Here is a 21428-nt window from a genome sequence, read left to right on the forward strand (position 1 = left end):
AGTTTAGTAATATTTGAATGGAATGGAAAAAATGATTTTTGTTTTTTAATTCAAGTATAATATATAGTGTTATACTAGTTTCAGGTATACAATATAATGATTCAGCAATTATATATATTAGTGTTTATCATGACATATATACTCTTAACCCTTCACCTGTCTCGCCCATTCTCTCCCCACCCCCCTCTAGCAGCCACTAGTTTGTTCTCTATATTTAAACATCTGTTTTGAAAAAACAGATTTTTAAACATTAGCTTGAGGGCATTTTCTGGTTAGTGCTTTAATTTAAAAACAGGGTTTTTTCAAATGGTAGTTCTTTATGGAGAAACATTTTTAGAAATGATATAAAGAACTGTGTTCTATCTGTGATTTCATAGTTTAGGCATAGCAAAGCTGGAGCTCAAACAGGTGTTTGAACTTGGCAGCTTTAATTTGCAAAGTGGCTCTACCTCTCTTGGTAAATGAAGGTTAATTAGAGGTTTCTCAACCTATTTGATCGAGCTTTGAGTACTGTAGTACAGAGGGGTTGTATGCTAGTACAGGTCCAACAGACAGAGGTTAGAAATAAACAATTGTTAAGAATCATTCATCTTTTAGCTTTAGTTTTACTTTATCCACCAAAGTACAATTTGACCTCTTTCTCTCTACCCCCTTCCCACCCTTTGTACTTTTATGTGAGATAACTAGGAAATATGTTGGAAGTTTTGTTCTAGGAATTGTTTCAAATTTCCTTGATCCTTAAAATTTAGCATTTGTTTTGAACACCAATCTAAGATGACTTGAGTATCAGTCTAAGATGACTTCCACCTGATGGTTAGATGTCTATGCTAATGTCTCTTTAAGAGTCTTATACACCATTAACCCCAACATCATGTTTTCTAATTTAAAATCTTTGGTGGAAATGAGAGTTCATTTGAAGTGGCTTCATTTCTGGCACTGACAAAGGACCCCTAAAGAGAATTACAAACAACTGATAAGCACTTACTTACTAGGTATTGACTGTGCTAGGTACTGGGGATAGGATAAAAGGAGAAGTCCTGGATTCTGCTTTTGAGGATTTATAGTCTAACTAGATAGAAGACAAAATATATATTATAAAGCCCCCATAAGCAATATAATAATTAAGTGCTGACTTGTGTGTATCCCAGATGGGAGTTGAGTTAACCTCATAGCAGCAGGTTATCATAGGCTAAAACTAGCATAAACAACTTAGTTACAAGTGCTTATTCTTGTGACTTGTGTGCTTCTGTCTAGGCATTTGCCAAAATTGGTTTTATCATATTTTCAATATGTTTGAAAGGGCTTTCAGGAAAAATGCTGCATCTGAAGCTTTTTTGCTCTTTTAATCATTAAAATATAGTTTGTCACTTATTCTGGAGTGAAAGTGAACTTTCAGCTATTCAGCATGTATAAGATTCATATAGACCTGGGACTACATTTAAAGACTGTGATAAAGTCTTCTTAATCTATAGTTGCTTTCCTGATATGCTGTGACATATCATGTCACAGCTAAAATACAGAAGTCATTTTTAGTGGCTGTTTTTCTTACTGAGGGGTGTCTACTATGGTTTTCTCCCTTTTGTAGTTGCAGTGTTGGTGAATACCCAAGTGTCTTGTGGAAAAAGCTTTAACTGGGACATGGGACAGTTAAATCTGCTATAGCTCTGGGTAAATAAGGAAAACTGAAAGCCCATTTCCTTAGCTCTCCAGAATCTCTTCTATGTCATTTTGGTTTGGAGTACTATTGAAGATGTTCCTTTTATTTTAGTAAGCCCTATATGATGAAGTCTTAGAAACTTCTGTGATTATGTTTTTCCCTTTGTGACTTACATTTCTTCTGAGTGCTTCACAATTTATCCTTTAATAGATAACCCCAAACAAGATGTTTCTGTGGGAAATATTGTGCTTCTGTAAACTTTTTTCTAGTACATTAACTTTAGATTACTGATTTCTAAAAATTTCAACATACAGCCTATCTCTTAAGTTTGCATAAAAACTGATACTGGAGGTTTATATGGCATTTTATGCCATTACAAAAAAAATTATTTTTCATAATATGCTTTATTTTCTAATATTTTTACCCAAAAGTAATTAGAACAATATTAACGCTTTAAACTACTGTAAAATTAAACGAGAAAATTTGGGTTTTCTAATTTGGAAAGAAGGGAGAAATCTGGAAATGAAGAAAGGATACACCAAGATTTTTTTCACCAAAATCATAATGACTAGAATTAGGAAGTATAGTCCCTTGAAGCTTAAAAGAGGGATTTTTGAATTTAAAAAAGAAAATGGATAGTCCTGCTTTACACAGTGAAATTCTTACAGGGATTTATTACACTAATAAAAAATGGAAATAAAATCAAACCACTTTAGATCAGTTCTTTAATAAAACATTGCTACTGTTTATATATATATATAAAACATATATATAACATATATGATATATATATCATATATATATAATATATATTATATGTTATATATATCATATATATATGTAATATATGTAATATATTCCTGCCCTATATGTAATATATATATGATATATATATCATATATATATATATATATGATATATATATATATATATATATGATATATATATATATATATATGGTCATGGAAGACAACCATCATCCTTTTCCTGAGCCATCTGTTGGTGTCACTGACAAATATGTACTCTTTGGTATTTGGATCATTGGTGTGACCAATTACGGCATTTTTCTCTAGGGTTGTAATGTCTGTATGGTTTTTCTATCTTGATTCACTTTATTCCAGTCTGATTCACAATTATTCCTTTACAGAACAGCTTGTATTTGGCATAGCTGTAAAAAAAAAAAAAAAAAATCCAGTCTTTTCTAAATAAGGTTCTTTTTCAATCGGAAATTCCGTCTTTGTAGTTAAAACATTTGTAAACATAACACAATTTAGATAGAGCTGAATGACTTTGCAAGACTGCTATTTTTGTAATGCAGGAGGCTTTTCCTAAAGAGCAATTTGGTGATACTGGGCTCCTAGAACTCCCTTGAAAGCAGTTGGAATTTACTGCTGTATGTATTGGGTCAGATGAAGGAGGAAACATGCATTTTCTGGCTTGCAATGTTCAAGGAAATATTGTTATGTTTAGAAGAAATTACTGAATACATTTTGGGTGTTATTTTTCATCATTTCAAAGGATCCTTCACATATCTTTTGTCCCCTGAGATTAGAGATGTTGGTGATCCCAAAGATATTTCAGGACTTTCATCCTGTTATATCTCTAGTATCTGAAAGGAAATACAGCCAAGTTGGGCAAACTTATTCTCCAAATTCTGTCACCTTCTTTGGTTGGAGCAACAATTTTTATATTCTCATTGGAATATACTTAGGCAAGCCATACAAACTGCCTTGCAGAACAGCCAGGATTTTGATTGGCAGTGGTAACAAAATGGAACATGTTCCCTCAGACCGGCTTCTTCTTCTTTTCATATTCATAGAACAGTCTAGATTTGTTCTATAATCAAAGTGTAATGGCACTTGTGCAGCATTCTTGGACAGAAGGCTATGTTGGTATTGAGTTAAGGCTGGAATCATACAAAATAAGTATTAGATTTCTGATTTTTCTCTCATTGAATTTTTTTCCTGGGCTTATCCAGAGGAGAGTCAAACTAAGATTTAGACAGATACAAATAGAAACAAGTCATAAATTTGAACACAGTTTTTTACTGATAAAATTTGTCTTTTAGGAGACGTTGTAATTGTTTTTACTCTGCTGAATACTTTTTCCTTTTCAGAAGGGTTTTAAGAAGTAAAGTAGTTCTTATGACATGTTCATATTTTACCTGCTAAAAATGCTCAGTGCCCTAATATAACACTGAAAATATTTCTGTTTATCAGAAGAGAGCATGCCCAGAATTGCAGCCAGGTGTTTTGTGAAGCTGCCTCCAAAAGAAACTTTCAAAAACTACACTTAAGTTGGGCCCTTTGTGATCAGAAAAAAATATGATACAGTATAATAAAAGAGAAAGATGGGAAGGGTTATGTAACTTTGAAATAAAGATAAACCAAAAGATTAATTCTCTGTCATTGTCAGGACTGTGGCATATTTAACATCCTGTGTATCTTATTTTTTTAGGGATTTTCAATGCCCAATAAATACCTCAGGATTATTATTATTTTTTTAATCATACGTTAGTCAACAGTTGCTCTTTGTTATTACCCTTTTCCTGCCCTAAATTTCACTCTCCCAAACAAAACAAAAAACAGCCCCACATTTCAATTTCAGGGGAATTTTTCTAAAATGGGACTTTAAAAATAATCCCTGGCTAACTTGACTGAATTGGCAGATATTCCGCAATGCCAGACCCATTTGCCCTCTGCCAGTAGTAAGCATGGTCGCTATTTTTAATCATTTAGCTTCGTATTTCAGGTTACTTATATTCAGTACAAATTATGGATATTCATCTTCCAGGGATGTGTTCCTTCTTAGGCCAGAGTATTTCTTTTCCATTTAAATAAAATGTGTCTTTCTTCTAAGTGAGTACACTTCCTTAAAATGAACTATTATACTAATCACATCTTGTTATAAAAGCATTGTGCTATTTTCATTTTATAATTCTAAATGAACATTTGTATTCCAAAGCATTCTTCAAGCATGTTGTTTGTGCTGTGTAGAATCATCATTTTATTAAAGATAAGTAACAGTATTTCTTCATTTCCCTCTACAACCCTGGACTATAATTTGGTATAATAAAATAGTTGCACTGGGCTTGTGGGTAGGAGTGGGGCTGTGAGTGTTAGAATTACACTCTTATAGAAGAGTAGACTAATGCTTGCTGTGTGCATTTTGTGTGTAAAACTAGGGCAGTATCTTACAGAACGTTATCACCGTGTCTCAAATCTGACTTGCCAGCACGTAGGAAGTTTGTTTTGGTTTCAAAATGTACTTTACCCCATGGTGGCTGGCAGGGTACAATACTATTGACATCACTGTGTTTCAAATAGAAAATTAACAAGTAGCTACTGTTGTGATTGCAGATTGCCTTCCCAGTCCCTGTGAGAGAATGCTTTTTCTTTGGACAGCAACACTTCTCAGCCCCTTGGTACCATTAAATCAGCCAATGGGGGCTGCCAGAATAGGGATGAACACCAACAAAAAGCTGAAGAATAGAAAAACTGTTAATAATGCAAAAATCTTTAATCAGTTTCCAAATTGATGTGAAAGATAAATAATTGTTAAAAATTTCTCTCCCACCCACAGCTAAGTTTTGACAGTAGGCCAGGTTCAGAGCCTGATCTCTCCAGAGAGGAGAATCCTTTCCCTCCACCCAAACCCCTGGAGAGTTGCCAAAGGAAAATAAGCTATTTTGTATTTAGAACAAATTGCCACTGTTTTCTCCAGTGATGTAGCCCTATTTCCCAGACTTTGAAACTTGGAATACAGAAAGTTCTTGTGTGACCAAAGAAGAAATATGGTGAATGAATGATCAAGTTTTTTGGTTTTTTTTTTAACCAAATACTCATAAGCAGATAAGGGGGCGGGGGGGATGAGATGTATACATGGAAGCTAAATTTAGTGCAGAATGGATGTCAAATGAACAATTTTTGTTAAATCACTTTGGAGATTTGGTTCCTTGTGGGGGTTTTCAGTGAAGAACATATGCCTCTACAACCAGATTTTATTTTTTTTTCAAATAAGGCTGTCAAAAATCAAGTTTTCCTTATAGATGAATGCAGGACAGTTTTAAAAATTGTTTATGTGTTCTGTACTATAGGCTTTAACTGATCAGCAGTCCTGTGATTTTGTAAAACTGCAGTTGCTAGTTTCTCATGTTATCAGATGGGATAAAACTGTTCATTTAATTTTTTTTTTCTCTCTTGCATTGTAGAGTATTTCTTTTTAGACTTTCCCTCTCTTACCTCGGTTTTCTTAGCTTTATGTCTTTTCTGGTTTTTTTCTTAGTAATTGCCTTCCTGCCATTATACTTGTTGCTGTTACTATTTCTTGAACAACAGCTGGAACAAAGGCCAAACTTAAATTGAATTTTCTGTTTGCTAGGAGGCTTATTAATAAGGTTAGAAAGTTGAAATTGGTGACCAAAAAACTGGATTAAAAAAAATGATCTGTGGGGGCTCCTGGGTAGCTCAGTCGTTGAGTGTCCCACTCTTGATATCAGCTTAGGTCTTGATCTCAGGGTTGTGAGTTCAAGCCCCATATTGGGCTCCATGCTGCGCAGGGAACCTACAAAGAAAAAAAAATCTGTGAAGTTCATTTTACATTGTCTTAGTCCCCCATCCCTGTAAATGCATCGATAAATCAGTCTAATGGCTGTAATTCTTAATCCTGTTTCACTATTAAAAGAGATGCTGACCCTAGAGTTAGATTGGAGATTGTCAGGAACTCTACAAGTAGTCATCTTTGGTGGTAACTTCAGTGGCACACGAATTTCTAGTGTACAGTTCTGGCATCCATAAGCAGATCTCTCATGAATGTCGACCTGGCATCTGAATATACTGTTTGGAGGCCCCAGTATTGTTACCTCAACTTTGTGAGTTAGAGAGTCCCAGAAATATCCACTAGAAATTATGTTACATTCCTCCTTCCCACTGTGTGCCAGTTATTCTGTTTGTTATTGGACAAACTGAAATGACTAAAAATATGGACTCAGTCTTATCTAGAAAGTAACAAAAATATAGTATGATTAGTATGAAAACCAACTATTAATTTTCTGAGGAAGGATGTAGTAAGGAAGGTGTCATAGAAGAAGTAGTAGTTTGGCTGTGGTCTGATAAATGAGTTAGATACGAACTAGGTAGATAGTAAAGAGAAGGACATTCCAGGTAGAGAAATGGGTAAGTATAAAAGCACATTTGGTTTGTGGAAGAGGTTTGCAAGGATATGGGCAATAGAAAGTGTGGCTAGAAAAGTGGTAGGCAGAAGTCCAAATTATAGCATCTTCAAACAGATAAAAATTACTACTGGCATCACAGCATCTTGTTTCAGCATCATAATAAGGTGCCACTGATTGTTTACTGATAATCATTGTTATTGACTGAATGGCACTTCGTCCTCTTCATATCTGAGATGTAAAGACTAAATAAAACTCAACCCATATGGAATCTGTGCAGTTTGAGAAAGAATGTATCACTATTTTGTCCTCATTAATTTATTGAGTACTCACGTCTCCCCGTCTCTTCTCCCCAACTCCATTCTCCCTCACTCTCTAAACATTTGAAAAACATAATCCTAGCTATGATTCAGAAGTGATATTCTGAATTCTAAAGTTCTGATACTGATCTGTAGCAACTTGCTCTAGTAGTTTGAACATAGATTCCTGGAGGTCTTGAGATACAGTGTAAAATAGTGCAAGATTTATTTGAACTCTTCTTTTGTCTTAAAAGTGTACTTTGCATTTGTGTTTATTTTCCTATAAAACGGTGTTTTCTTCCAAATCTTTGAGGAAAAGTAGGACTTCAGAAGGCATATTACTGTATGTTTAACCTTCTGCCTTTAAATATTCTGGCTTTCTACCCTAAGAACTACTTAGATTTTATTTGGAGAAAGTGATTTTAAAAAGTCTTCCAAGAGTGAATAACATGTATCTCAGCCTTAACTGATTTTATTCAGTTGTATAGAGATGAGCCCTTCAGTACTAAGATGGACAGTGTGACTGTGGAATAATTTATATTAGTATAGTATTATATAGTATATATAATTTACAGTTTCATTATAACACTTGTTGATATTTCTATCTGGTTATTTGATAAGATATCAATTGAATTACGATGAATATTAAAGCAGCTTTTTTTTTTTTTACTAGAGTCCCAGCTATTCAACTAAGTTTTTATTTTGTTGTCATTAAGCCTCACAACACCACCATCAGTTCTGATGCTAGGGAAATGCCATTTACCAAGTTACTACCTGGGAGCACTTTAATAGTCTGTTTATTTTTTGTGAGGCAGATAATAAGTAAGTTGTAAGTGAAAACATATAATTAGCACATGCCATTTTATGAGAATAGCTTGTCTAAGTTTTCTTATTTCACAAACAGAATAAGCTGAACAGAATATGATCATATTTGTTTTTGTAAATAAGATCCATGACTTTATATCTGGATCCATTTTTAATGTCGTTTTTCATAAGAAAAAGAGGGTAGGCAGATTTTTTTTTTGTAACTTGAGATTTTTGAAGCTTTTCAACACTAAATTTTAGAGAAACATTGAAATAAAAATGTATAGGATAAGCAGCTAGTTGCTGTCATGTGCAGAAGTGTTGTGTAGGGAGTTGGGAAACCTGGCCACAAGCCACTGCAGTTTTGAAGAATGTGGCTCAAGGGAGGACTCTCAGCCCGTTGCATAACTTTCAGCAGAGAGGAAAGTACAAAAACTGTCCCTATCACTTGACTTGTTTTCCATTTTGATTTAGTTACTTGGCACAGTCTTGGTATCCTGTAGTGGGGGAATGAAAGACAAGCAAGTTCCAATGAAGGACCGTGCCTCCGAGGGCATCAGCCAATGGATAGTTTGTGAGACCTGGCAGGTGTTAAATTTCATATTGTTTTTGGGCAGAAGGATTAGCGTTTCAAGAGACGGCTTGAAAAAACATCATCCTATAGTACTTGCAATTTTTTTTTTTCTAAAAGAGAATTCTTTCCTCTCTCTTCCCTCAACACTGTGTGCTTCTTGTGGTGTATATACCTCTGCTTTAAAATATCACAGCTACTAGGTAAGAGGGGCCATTTTATAGCAAAATCATTTCTCCTCATGTTCTGTGATATTTCAGTTTGGCAGTAGAGTTTACAAGGTTTGAAATCAAAAGCAGTGTTGGTTCCTTCAGGGAAAAATGATCCCAATCTACCAAAATAAAAGCCAAACAGACTCTAATTGTTCCTTTTCCCGCTGGGGGCTTGTCCTTTTTGAAGGTATGGGTTAGTTTGATAGGACCTTCTCTCTAACAAGGTTAGTCACTGGGAATTGCCTCTTTCCCTGGATAAAACCCACTTTTAAATCTATTTTAAAACAGACCTCAAAGAGTATTTGAAAATAAAAGTACTTTGGTATCTCTCCATTCTCTTGCCCCCTCCCTCAGCAAGGAGACTCCAGTTTTCTTACAGGGCACCCTTGCTGCAGTGTCTAATCCTCATGCTAAATTAGGAAGGATTTATGTTTTCATAGTTTTTATTGAACTATCCATGTGTTGTGAAAACTTAAGTAAATGCTAACCAGGGGGCTAAATTTTTTTCTCATTTTCTGTCAAGGCTAGTTCCATAAATTTTACAATGTCAGGCTTTTTCTGTTGGTTGCTAGTCTGGTGTTCATCAGAATATTCAGAGCAGCAGCCTTAACTTTCCCCAGCCTTCTTAACCTGCTTTGACTAAAGGTGCAGTATATGCCTTTCATGAATCCTATGTCAGCTCTTCCACAACCTGGAGACTTGAAAAATACCATTTTATGTTACTGGCAAATTTTTTTCTCAGTGCATAAGGATTGTCAAATCAAACCAAGGGTTTGTTTTTTGTTTTGTTTTTTTTTTTCCTTCTGTCTCTTGTCCTCTTTCTTCCTCCAGTGTCTTGCAGCCCATGATTTGGCAACCCCTTACAGGAGGCTCCTGAGCCACCAGTCACATGAGAATGAAGGCAAGAAAAGAAAGGACCAGATGGCATCAAAAGATATGCCTTTCTAGGTCGTTGGTGGTTAAGCTTGCAATCTGGTTACCAGCAGGGAGACCATGGGGGAAAGGGTGAGAACAGCACAGCACCACTGTAAGGGAAGAAGAATTTTGCCGTACGGTTTGTTTCAATAATTTGCTGGAGAAAAAAAATTTATACATGAAGGTGAATGAATTTTCTGATTTAACTTTCCAGTTTACAGTCACAGGGTATCACATGGCTCTTGGAAGGGTGAATTTACCTAAAACTGGCATATAACAAGCATGTGGAAAACTGTGTGCAGTATTTGGATGGCAGCTTTGAAAAGTGTGGCTCCCACTTGGTCAGTTGCTGTCCTTCAACTGCCATTAACCTTTTGTTACTTTATTCTCTATAAATTCCTGACTCACAAGTATAAAACCTGAAGGAAATGACATTTGGCTCTCACAGATAGACCTTTCCCCACAGGAGAGCAGAGGACATCATTTACCACTCCTTCATACTCATATCTGTTTTGGAGATTGTATTTACAAGACATGGAAAATGGCATCACTGGCCTTTGTGAGACATGATAACTCAGAGTATCTTTTCTTAAGCTGTAACTTGGAGCACATTTATAATTATTTGACTGAAGAAATGTTCGATAGTGGCTAATAAAAAGTATTTTAGAGGGCAGTCTGACCTCCCTGTTCATCGGCCATCTTACACATTGACTCCCTTGGCCTGGGCAAATTCTGATTTGATAGTGCTATTGCAGCAGACCAGACTGCTGAACTTGGCTGATACTTCCTTACAAAATTCCAACTTAGTTGTTTTCCCCTGAAAGAAAAAAGTTAAGATATTTTTAATTTTAGGTTCAAACTTGATTTCAATATATGAACTTGAGTCCTGTACTCTTTTAATTACCTTGAGAAGTGTTGCTTTCTCATAGATGAATTCAATATCTCTCAAGTCCAAAGTCAAATTTCAGCTTCTCTTGTAAGTCTTCTTTCTCCAATTACAATCTCTCCTTTTATTCAGATTCTGTTGCCCTTGATTTCTGTATGACTCATTTCATTATGAACCAAATGAACAAAACAATATGTTTCATTCTGTAGTTTAGATTATAAACTCTTAAAGTTTCTGTTTCTACTTCTGCCATTCAAGCAAGTGTGTGGAATATTGCTGAATAAACAAAAGGTAGTAAAAAAATCCCTCGATAATAAGAAGAAAGAAAAAACATAGATATTTTAATATTATGTTAGTTGATTTCTGCCTAGATTTTAATGTGACTGTAGATCTCACGAAACAGAAAACTGACCCACCCATTATTTTTTCCTTGATGTAAAAGTAAGGAGTCATTCTGAAGTTCCTTAAACTCTGTAAAAGATACTTCCTATGTAGTTCTGGGGTTAAGTAATTTAAACAAAATTGATAAGTTATTCTTGTCATTTATGTTAACTTTACTAGTTGCTCTATTAACTTTTTTAGATGACTGAATTCAGAGCCCCCCTTGACAGCCTCTAATTAGCTAGACAACCACCAGTCTTTCTCTCTACCCTCCAGTAATATCATGAGTACAGTTGTTAAGCATATGCTGTAATAATCCTAATGAAGAGGTTAAAGGATTTTTTAGTATGGATTTTTTTGGTGGTTTTTGTTTTTGTTTTTTGCTTGGTTTGGTTTTTTGATGTTTTAGTCTACTCAGCAAGAGCGCTTTGTGATCATGTGAATCCTCCCTTAAGAGGTTTCCTAGTTAAAAATGAGAATTTTGCTAAAGGTTCTGTGATTTGGGGTAGCACAGCAGGGGAGCAGAGTGACTTTAAAATTGTTAAATTTGAGGGGCGCCTGGGTGGTGCAGTCGGTTAAGCCTCCGACTTCAGCCAGGTCACAATCTCGCGGTCCGTGAGTTCGAGCCCCGCGTCAGGCTCTGGGCTGATGGCTCAGAGCCTGGAGCCTGTTTCTGATTGTGTGTCTCCCTCTCTCTCTGCCCCTCCCCCGTTCATGCTCTGTCTCTCTCTGTCCCAAAAATAAATAAATGTTGAAAAAAAAAATTAAAATTGTTACATTTGAAATTGAAGTTGGAGCACGTGGGTGGCTCAGTCCGTTAAGCAACCAGGTCATGATCTTGCAGGTCGTGGGTTTGAGCCCTTTATCAGGCTTTATGCTAATAGCTTGGAGCCTGTAGCCTCCTTCAGATTTTTTCTCCCTGTCTCTCTACTCCTCCTCCCTCTTCACACTCTATTTCTCAAAAATAAATAATCATTAAAAAATTTTTTAAAAATTGTTAAATCTCTTTAAGGGGAATCCATTGATATACTTTTAATTTAGGGAAATTTTTAAAATTCCTTTATCTACATCAGGTATGACAGATTTCATCTTGGAGCCAACTATTAGATTTGAGTTAATGGGCTCAGTAAAGAGATTTGGAATGGAAATACTAATGGACCTCTAACTATAGCCGGGGTAGTGGGTACTGTAAGAATCTTGACAGTTCATCACCAAACCTCTGATCTCATTCCCCTGAATCATCTTGCTTATCTGTGACATAATTGGTTGCTTATTGCCTTCTCCTACTCCTCTTTCAAATTGCTAGCATTTGAGAATTTCACTTGTCATTATGTCTTGTGTATTAAGACAGAAGCATAGTTTGGTGGGTGAACTAGTAAAACCATTTTGGCCCTCCTTGAGAAGATGATGTGTTTTGTTCCTGGTGCAACTGAGACAGTTGCTATAAATATTCAGTTATAGCTCTTTAAGGAATAAGGATGAACTGTAAATACATACTTGGATTTTCTTTTCAGATATACTTTTAATTGCTGAATTATATTATGCCTATGAAGCACAGAACCAGAGATTGTTTTAGGGTACAATTATGTACCTAGAACCCTCATCATGGGTCATCATGATCATAGTATCTTAAGGATATGGGGAAGGTAAATCTGTGAGACTCTGTGCTAGCATTTTCAGGAGAAAATTTTCCTAACTTGCCCAAAGGATGGGTGGATTAAATAAATGCAATGACTTTTAGTAAAAAATTTTGTCACCTAGCTTTTTGCCATGTGTAGAAAATTGGAGGTGGGGTAATGAGAGAGAGAGGAGAGGGAGAAAGAAATAAAAATTAAAAACTAATGAGCTGGTACATTTAGATATTAGGAAGTAGGTTGTTGTTTCAGTGGCTGAAACAACCTGTCCCTGTGGGGACAGGTATGTGTGTGGGTGTGTGCAAAAGATGGGAGGGAGGAAATGGAAATTTGTGAGCCTTTTCTACCCCCTGGGGGTACTCCAGCTGAAGACCGCTAGGTCTCTAGCCTGTGGTTCTAGGCATTCGAAATGAAATACAGTTAATTCCCCTGTATGCTTTCCTACTTACACATTAATACAGCTGGAGACAGTTGGGGAGGGTTAAAAATTAAATCATCTCTGACAGATTACCATTGGGGATAATAATCTGAAGTGACCATGTCTACAGAATACAACAGAAATGGCAGAGACTGAAAACCAGTAGTCATGCCTATACTTGCAGATACTTAGAAACTGAAGAATTAGGGCTGTAACATGAGTATAGACTAAATAATGTGTGAATTATTATTTGTCTTAAAATAGATTTTAGGATGTTTCTAGTAGAATATTCAAGCTGTGCTGATTTGATTTTCTTTCTTTCTTTTTTTTTTTTTTGGTCTTTCTTAGACGAGCTCATCTGCGCCTGTGTTTAGAACGCTTAAAAGTTCTGATTCCACTAGGACCAGACTGTACCAGGCACACAACACTTGGTTTGCTCAACAAAGCCAAAGCACACATCAAGGTGAGAATTTCTGCTTTCATATTTGTACATGTCTCGGCCCTTGTTTCATTATAAGCAGTGATTCCTATTCATAAACATCAGCTAGCCCCCTGTGCCCTCCTTAATCACTGACCTCAAGAGACATCTTTCTGAAAACTTACCAACTAATCTGATGGGAGCAACATAAACTGATTAAACTAAACTGTTTTGACAGCATGGCCATTTGAGGAGCTGGAAATACTAGGGAAAAACAATTACTCTGCTGATCCCTAGAAGGAAGGCAGTTGTGCCCTCTGGTGGAGATGAGTTTATTTGGCTCCGTGTCTCAGTATTTTTCCATCAAACTACAGTGCAGAGCAAGTTTCTCTTTCATGGAGATAACTTTACAGACTTTGAGAATTCCATACTGTTCTTGTAATGTAGCATTCATTACACACACAAAAAGTGAAAAAAGAAGTATTCTTGATGTTTAAAAGTATGTATTTATGTATGTTTTTATACACACACACACACACACATATATACTTGTATTTTCATATTTTCTCTGCCAAAGAAGAAATGTTTTAAGATATTAGGTAGAAATCAGTTTTATTGTTTGTACTGGACTGTGCACAAACTAAAATATCATTTTATCATTTTAGAAACTTGAAGAAGCTGAAAGGAAGAGCCAGCACCAGCTAGAGAACTTGGAACGAGAACAGAGATTTTTAAAGCGGCGACTGGAACAGCTGCAGGGTCCTCAGGAGATGGAACGAATACGAATGGACAGCATTGGATCAACTATTTCTTCAGATCGTTCTGATTCAGAGCGAGGTAGGCAGTGTACTTCTTCCCTAATGAAATACTAAGCATCCTTGTATCTAAATTTAGGCAGGGTAAGTTGGAAAGCATTCTGTTTTCTTCTATTTGCTTTCTTCTTCAGCTAATACTGTAACGTTCTAGATTTTTGTGCAATCACAACATTGTCTAGCAACCCCTATATGAACTATAGAACTTTTTTCCTTGATTGTATACATAATGTATTAACTTTCCACTTTGAAACAATTTTAGACTGACATAAAAGTGTTTTCTATAGAAAATTGTAGAGTTCTCATATGCTCTTCCCCCAGGTTTCCCTAATGTTAACATCTTATGTAGCCATAATATAGTTATTATAACCAGAAAATTAATATTCATGTAATACTTTTAATTAATCTGTAGACCTTATTCAAATTTCATCAGTTTTCCCACTAATGTCCTTTGTCTGATCTAGGATCCTGTGCAGGATCCAACATTGCATTAGATAGTTCCTCAGTCTTTCGTAATCATGACACTTCTTTTTTAAAAAAATTTTTTTTAAGTTTATTCATTTTTTTGAGAGAGCATGAGTGGGGGAGGAACAGAGAGAAAGAGACACAGAATCTGAAGCAGGCTCCAGGCTCTAAGCTGTCAGCACAGAGCCTGACTCAGGGCTCGAACCATGAACCACAAGATCATGACCTGAGCCAAATTCAGCCACTTAACTGACTGAACCATTCAGGCGCCCCCCAACCATGACGCTTCTGAAGAGTATTGGTTAGTTATTTTAGACAGGGTCTCTCTAGTGTCTTATGTTCTCCCATTATTAAATTGAGGTTACACATTTGGGGGGAAGAAATATCACAGAAGTGATGTGCCCTTCTCAATTCATTCTATCAGGAAGATATGTGATGTTGATATGTTTTGTTACTGGTGATATAAATTTTTATGTCTGTATTTTAAAGCACCACACCCTTCATTTCTCTCTTCCCATCTGTCCCATAACATTTGTCTTTGGCAGAATGAAAGAACAAGAATTAATCAAAAATTTGTTTGAATTTTACTGATCTCTTTATAACTCCCACCACATCAGGCCTGTAGCACTTAAAAGATCCCAGAGGTGAACTTCACCCTCATGATTTTAAGCTTTACATTTGGGGAAACAGCTCATGAGGATTCTAAAACAAAAAAGGAAATGTTTGTAAAATACCTTTTGACTTTTTATTATGGAAATTTTCAAACATACACAAAAGTAAAATCGAATATTGTCATGTACCCATCATCCAATTTGAACAGCTGTCAACATTCTGCCATACTTGTTTCATCTGTTATCTATCCCCTCATCCTCACCATTTTTTCTGGAATATTTTAAATCAAATCCCAGATAACATTAATAATTTTGTCCCTAAATAGTTCAGTATGTATCTTTAATAAATGGCACTTAAAAAAATCATAATGCTATTATAGCCCACAAAATCAATGAAATCAGATAATCTTATTTAATGTCTGATAATCCAATTTCTGATAGATTTTCTCAAAGATAGCATTTTATCTTTCATTAGAGCCTAAAATCCATATTGCATTGTTTTTGCCTTTTAAGGTACTTTTAATCTATAATAGTTTTCCCTTCCCCATTTCTTTGTTGTAGAAACTGAGTCATTTTTCTTATAGAATTCCCACATTTTAGATTTGGCTGATGGAATCCTCATGATGTCATTTAACATGTTCTTCTGTCCTTATTTCCTGTAAACTGGTTGGTGGATCTAGTGACTTGATTAAATTCAGGTTCTTTTTTGAGGCAAGAATACTTCATAGGTGATACTGATACATTTATGCAAATGCTCAACCTTTCACTTAATAGTTTTAGTAATCATCAGTGATTGCCCCAATTTATTATTTTTTTAGATATTACAAATAGTACTTCCTAATTCTACCATTCTTCTTGCATTTATTAAATTTTTTATAAAGAAGAAATTTTGGGGGGTGCCTGAGTGGCTCGGTTTGTTAAGTGTCTGACTTCGGCTCAGGTCATGATCTTGAGGTTCATGAGTTTGAGCCCCATGTCGGGCTCTCTGCTGTCAGGACAGAGCCTCCTTCACATCCTCTGCTTCCCTCTCTCTCTCTGCCCCTCCCCACCCTCTTTCTCGCTCTCAAAATAAATAAAAACATTGAAAAAAAAAAAAAAGAACGTTTCTTCATCAACTTTTTTGGTTACCCTGAAATAAAGTCCATATAGGGAAAATGGGATAGATTCTTTTTTTAAACTTAGGTGTTTTTGGTTTTTTAGTCAATTTTCTGAATAATGAATCATCAGTGTCTTAGCAACCTCCAGAGGTAACAGGGTTTTTTGTTTTGCCTTTTGTTTTTTATTATCTTATGAATTCCTCATAGGTTTTCATGTATTGAATATGTTCTAATCCATGAAGTCATTCTTTTTGTCCTTTTTTAATTTTTTTATTTTAGAAAGAATACAAGCAGGGGGAGAGGGGCAGAGAGAGTGAGAGACTCTTAAGCAGACTCCACACTCAGTGCAGAGTCTAACACGGGGCTCAATTCCACAACCCCAGGATCATAACCTAAGCCAAAATCAAGAGTCAGACGCTCAACCAGCTGAGCCACCCAGGCGAACCTTTATTCTTTTTAATAATCAAATTTCCCACATTCCATAGAAGCATTTCAAATTGATTTTTGATCCCTTTTAACACAACCCTGGGAGTCCTGGGTTTATTGTTTTTGTTGTTTTGCTGTGTAAGTTTATTTTTACATGGCACTCAGTTTCAGAGAACAAAAGTTTACCAGAGACAACAGCAAGAACCTCAAGGACATGCCACATTTATGAATGACACTGAGGTGTAGCAGAAATAACCCTGAATTAGGAGGCAGACCTTGATGCTAGTCTTTTTTCTACTGGTTACTAGCTGTGTGACTTTGTCAGGTGTTCAGCTTTAGCTGCCCTTCCTGATGTTAACTCCTCTTTGTACCCATCCCAACCTCCAAATTTGACTAATGGTATATCTTCATTATAGTGTTCATTTTTTTTTTAGTAGTGCTAGTGTAGTACCTCTTTTCCCTATTCTTATCTGGAAGCCCTGTTTCCCAGTATTACAGGGGACTTTTAGTAATATCTCTAGTCCATTTGACTAGAGCAGTATCTCATTTTACACTGTTATGATTGAGTGCAGCATGCTCTGTTGGATAGGGTGTCTTGATTTTATTTTCCAGTTGTAGGTTGGATGAGTATTCTGTCATACCGGGAAACACTAAATAGCCTGTGAAGCATTGTGGATGTAAAACAAATAGTTATGAATTCATAGGATTGTTTGGACAGCTTATTTGGATAGATGCCTGCATTTTAGAAACAGATTTCTAAAACTTTTTGAAGCAACAAGTCCTTTTGAAAATTATACTCTTTGAAATAACTTACTCTGTCTTCTTGGGCTCAGCAAGAATCCACTTTTCCTAAAGCAATTGTGATCAGTGTGAACCCTTAGAATCAGTGCCAAATATAAAACATTAGGCTTTGAGTTTAAAAGAATTGAATAATCCTGAGTTCATTCTAGCTGTTATGGGAGAGAACAATTTTTCAAGTGCTTTTTTTTTTTTAAATGTATGTTGCATTTTATGTATTACTGGTGATTGTATATGTAATGTTTAACAAACTACCTATTGATAGCTGGTCGTATATGTATTTAGGGATTTTTTTTTAAATCATGTTTGATGTTTGAAGTAAACTTAAATATCACCATTGAAATATCTTTACTATAATCTTTACTGTAGATCTCCCTATAATCCAGAGACTTTTCAGGCTCATACCCTCATTTCAAGCTATGTTTGATGCAAGAACATTAAATTGAATTGAAGGCAAATCCCTCAGAGTTCACTTTGTAATGACTGGCTTAGTTTGGCTATTGAATACACAGAGGTCTTTATGATGAATCCTAGAAGTCTGTAGATCTGTCTGTAGGATGATATTACCAAAGGCAAGAATTAATGGATAAATTTTCTCGTTCACCTATACTAAGTTTATGCTTTTTTTCCTCTTTAAGGCAACTCTGATTAATAAACAGCACTGAGAATTAGTTTCTAGTTTAATGCAAAACAGATGTTGTTAAACCAGTTGGGGTTGGGATCTTTTAATATTAAGCACTAATTCCCAAATAGGCCAAGTGCTTTTGGTGGGAGGTCCAGACGGACTGGCGTCAAAGGCTTTAGAAAACTTGCTGCCTAAATTGAGACCACCGCTGGATACCAGACATTCCCCTTTGCAAAAATATATCCGTGTCTCTTCACCTTTGATTACTTCTGTCCTCCAGGGTTCACCGATAATAAGCTCGTATAACAATTATTTAAGAAAAATTATTTCATACTACCCAAAGTAATCACTTTTCTTATGCCCTTTCCTCATTAATGTTTGAAAGTGCATGTATACTAGATTACTGATGTTCTTCCTTTTTTCTCTTTGGCAGAGGAGATTGAAGTGGATGTTGAAAGCACAGAGTTCTCCCATGGAGAAGTGGACAATATCAGTACCACCAGCATCAGTGACATTGATGACCACAGCAGCCTGCAGAGTATTGGGAGTGACGAGGGTTACTCCAGTGCCAGTGTCAAACTTTCATTCACTTCCTAGAACCCAGCATGACATAACAGTGCAGGGCAAAATATTCACTGGGCCAATTCAATCCAAACAATCTCTTAAATTGGGTTCATGATGCAGTCTCCTCTTTAAAACTAAACAAAACTATACTTGAACAAAAGGGTCAAAAGACCTCTATTTAAGCAAATACTTAGCAAAAAGTGGGGCAGAGCCTCCCCAGCGGAACAAATACTCATTCGTATTTGAAAATCACAGCTTCTAATGGCAGCAGAAAACTTCTGTGAAATTTTCTTGATTTAGTTTATTCGAAAGAGGACATTGGAGATTCTGTCCTCTATCTTCTCTAGTTTGCTCATACTACAATGAGTAGACACATTTAAGGATGGGGTTATGAACCCTTCCCGAGTTTTAATGGTCCTAAAAAACAAAATCAAACCTATAGTAATGAGAAGACAAGATAATCAGGCATTAATCTTGGATAGCTAAAGAGCTATTAAAACTCAACCTGGGACAGCTTATCATGAAGCCTGTGGATGATCAATTCTTGAAAAAACAAACAAAAAAAAAAGCAAGCTCATTTCATGCTCTGCAAAAGGAGAGACTCCCATGAAGCCTTTTGAAAGGGATCATCATGCAGCTCAGCTTTCTGTTGGATTCCATGCTAAGCAAGCTAACCTTATCCTGCATTGTTAGCAGTAGGGCACCCAACCGCCAGCTCAACAGTCAGCCGCCCTTAGGCCCTTGGGCAGCATGGGGGCAGTCTGTGTATGACAGCCTCTACCACACAGGGCCTATAATTCGGATTGAGGGGCCAGAAGGAAAAAGCTCTCCATGCCTCTGTGTCTGCGTAGGCCAGAAGAGTTGTGCAACGCAGATTAGCAGGTCAAGGTCTGAGCCACGGCAGCATTTTTATTTCAGATTTTGATAACTGTTTGTATGTGTTGAAAACCAAAATGACATCTTTTTAAAGCTTGTCCATAAAAAACATAGATGTCTTTTATAGTGGAAAAACACATGGGAAAAAAATCATCTATTTTGATGCAGCATTTGATAATGATAAAACACCTCACACCTCACTCTTTATAGTGCACAAAACGAATGAGGTCTGGGCTAGGTAGAAAAAGGTCAATGCTGTTTTTGTTTTCTTTTAGAATCATTACCTTTACCAGCTTTTAACCAGCTGATATCTATAGTAGACACATTATAATACTTAACATAGTTAAGTTTGGCACTTGTCTCATTTTATTGTAAAGGTTTGCTTCCATTTTCTTACAGGCAGTCTCTCTCCTTCCTCACAGTTCCACTGTGCAGGTGCTATTGTTGCTCTTCTCAATATTTTCAGAAATGTTTTCTTTTAAGTGAAATTTCTTTTCTAACCTGCACTTTGATGTCATGTGTTCCCTTTGTCTTTCAAAATCCAAGGTTCCCCCTGGCCCTCTCCTTTACCCCAGGAAGCCTTCTTGGACACCTTATCCCTGGCTCTTTGAACTTTGTATACTTTAAATAATTTAACTACCCTTAATTACTTAAAAAAAAAAAAGCTTTATGATTTTCATAACTTATTGCTGATTTTAATGGGTTGTTAATTTCAGTCCTGTAGTTTTATTTTGTTTAGATAGGGCTGGGCAAGGAAAAAGAAAATAAAGACAACCATATTTAGCAGTGCAGTTGAGTTGTGTGTGTAATGTTAGACTATCCTTTGTAAGTAGCACTTTAACAGCTTTCACTGCTTCTCTGTATGAAGTGTACCATCTTGGCCATACACAAGGCCTCAGCATATACTTACTTGTTTTTTGTGCTTTTCCTGTGCCTCCCAAAATATTTTATCCTTGATTGTGCTATGTTTGAGTGGAAGAAATTCTTTGAAGTAGATGTGTGAAAAACTGCATGCCTTTAGAAGCCCATTATTAGAACTTGCTAATAACTTCAGGTGCTGGGGACTTAATGAAAAACATGGCAAATTCATTTCTCTGGCCCAGGTAAATTACTTCTGGTTTTACTTATAATTACTCCTGGCTGGGTCAAAATGTTGCTCTATATATTTGCTTTCTTTTGACTTTCCCAAGGGAGACAGTTTAAAGACTCTGCTAACTACCATGGAAAGAAAATGGAAGCCAGTGATTCAGCTTCCATTTTGTTACTCCCATGGCATTCACTTACATCACTTGCCTAGGGCTGGAATTTCGGTCTTCATTCAGGAGAACTTGAGGTGCTGCCATTTTGTTGTATATGTACAAGTTGGTGGGCTGGGAAGCCTTTGTCACGAATCTATAATACCTATTTCAACTGCCCCCTAAATTACTCCTTCCCTGGGTTTGTTTTCCTTGCGGGAGGGGAATGGATTGTATGATGAGTGAAAAGTATTAATTTTTTAAAAGACAAATCGACTTTGAAGATATAAAAGTTAATTGCAAGAAATAAAAATTGTGAATGAAGAACACCCGAGTGCTTTTTGTACACCCTTCTCTATGAAGGAAAAAATATGAATGAGCATCCACACCTTGAAAAGCAACTATCTCCTAAGCTGATACTACTTCAGTAGTCCAGAATTAATGGCAATTTGAATCATTGCCATTTCCTGTTCTGTAATTTAAACAGGTGCCTTCTTGACTGATGTGATAACTCCATGTAACCTAACTGCAGATGGTTTAATGTACCCGATAAT

General features: G+C 36.1%; 1 protein-coding gene across 2 annotated transcripts in view; it reads left to right on the forward strand.

Moving 5' to 3' along the window:
- MXI1 (MAX interactor 1, dimerization protein) overlaps window positions 1-21201 on the forward strand; it is an 81964-nt gene extending 60763 nt beyond the window's left edge. For both annotated transcript variants that reach the window (XM_043597484.1, XM_043597485.1), the window contains exons 4-6: window positions 13296-13410; window positions 14031-14202; window positions 18633-21201. In XM_043597484.1, coding sequence (XP_043453419.1) covers window positions 13296-13410; window positions 14031-14202; window positions 18633-18796 — 451 coding nt within the window. In that variant the 3' untranslated portion in view covers window positions 18797-21201. The remainder of the gene's footprint in view (window positions 1-13295; window positions 13411-14030; window positions 14203-18632) is intronic.
- The last annotated feature ends 227 nt before the right edge of the window (window positions 21202-21428 follow it).

Source organism: Prionailurus bengalensis, chromosome D2 (assembly GCF_016509475.1).
Source record: "Prionailurus bengalensis isolate Pbe53 chromosome D2, Fcat_Pben_1.1_paternal_pri, whole genome shotgun sequence".
Lineage (NCBI taxonomy): Eukaryota > Metazoa > Chordata > Mammalia > Carnivora > Felidae > Prionailurus > Prionailurus bengalensis.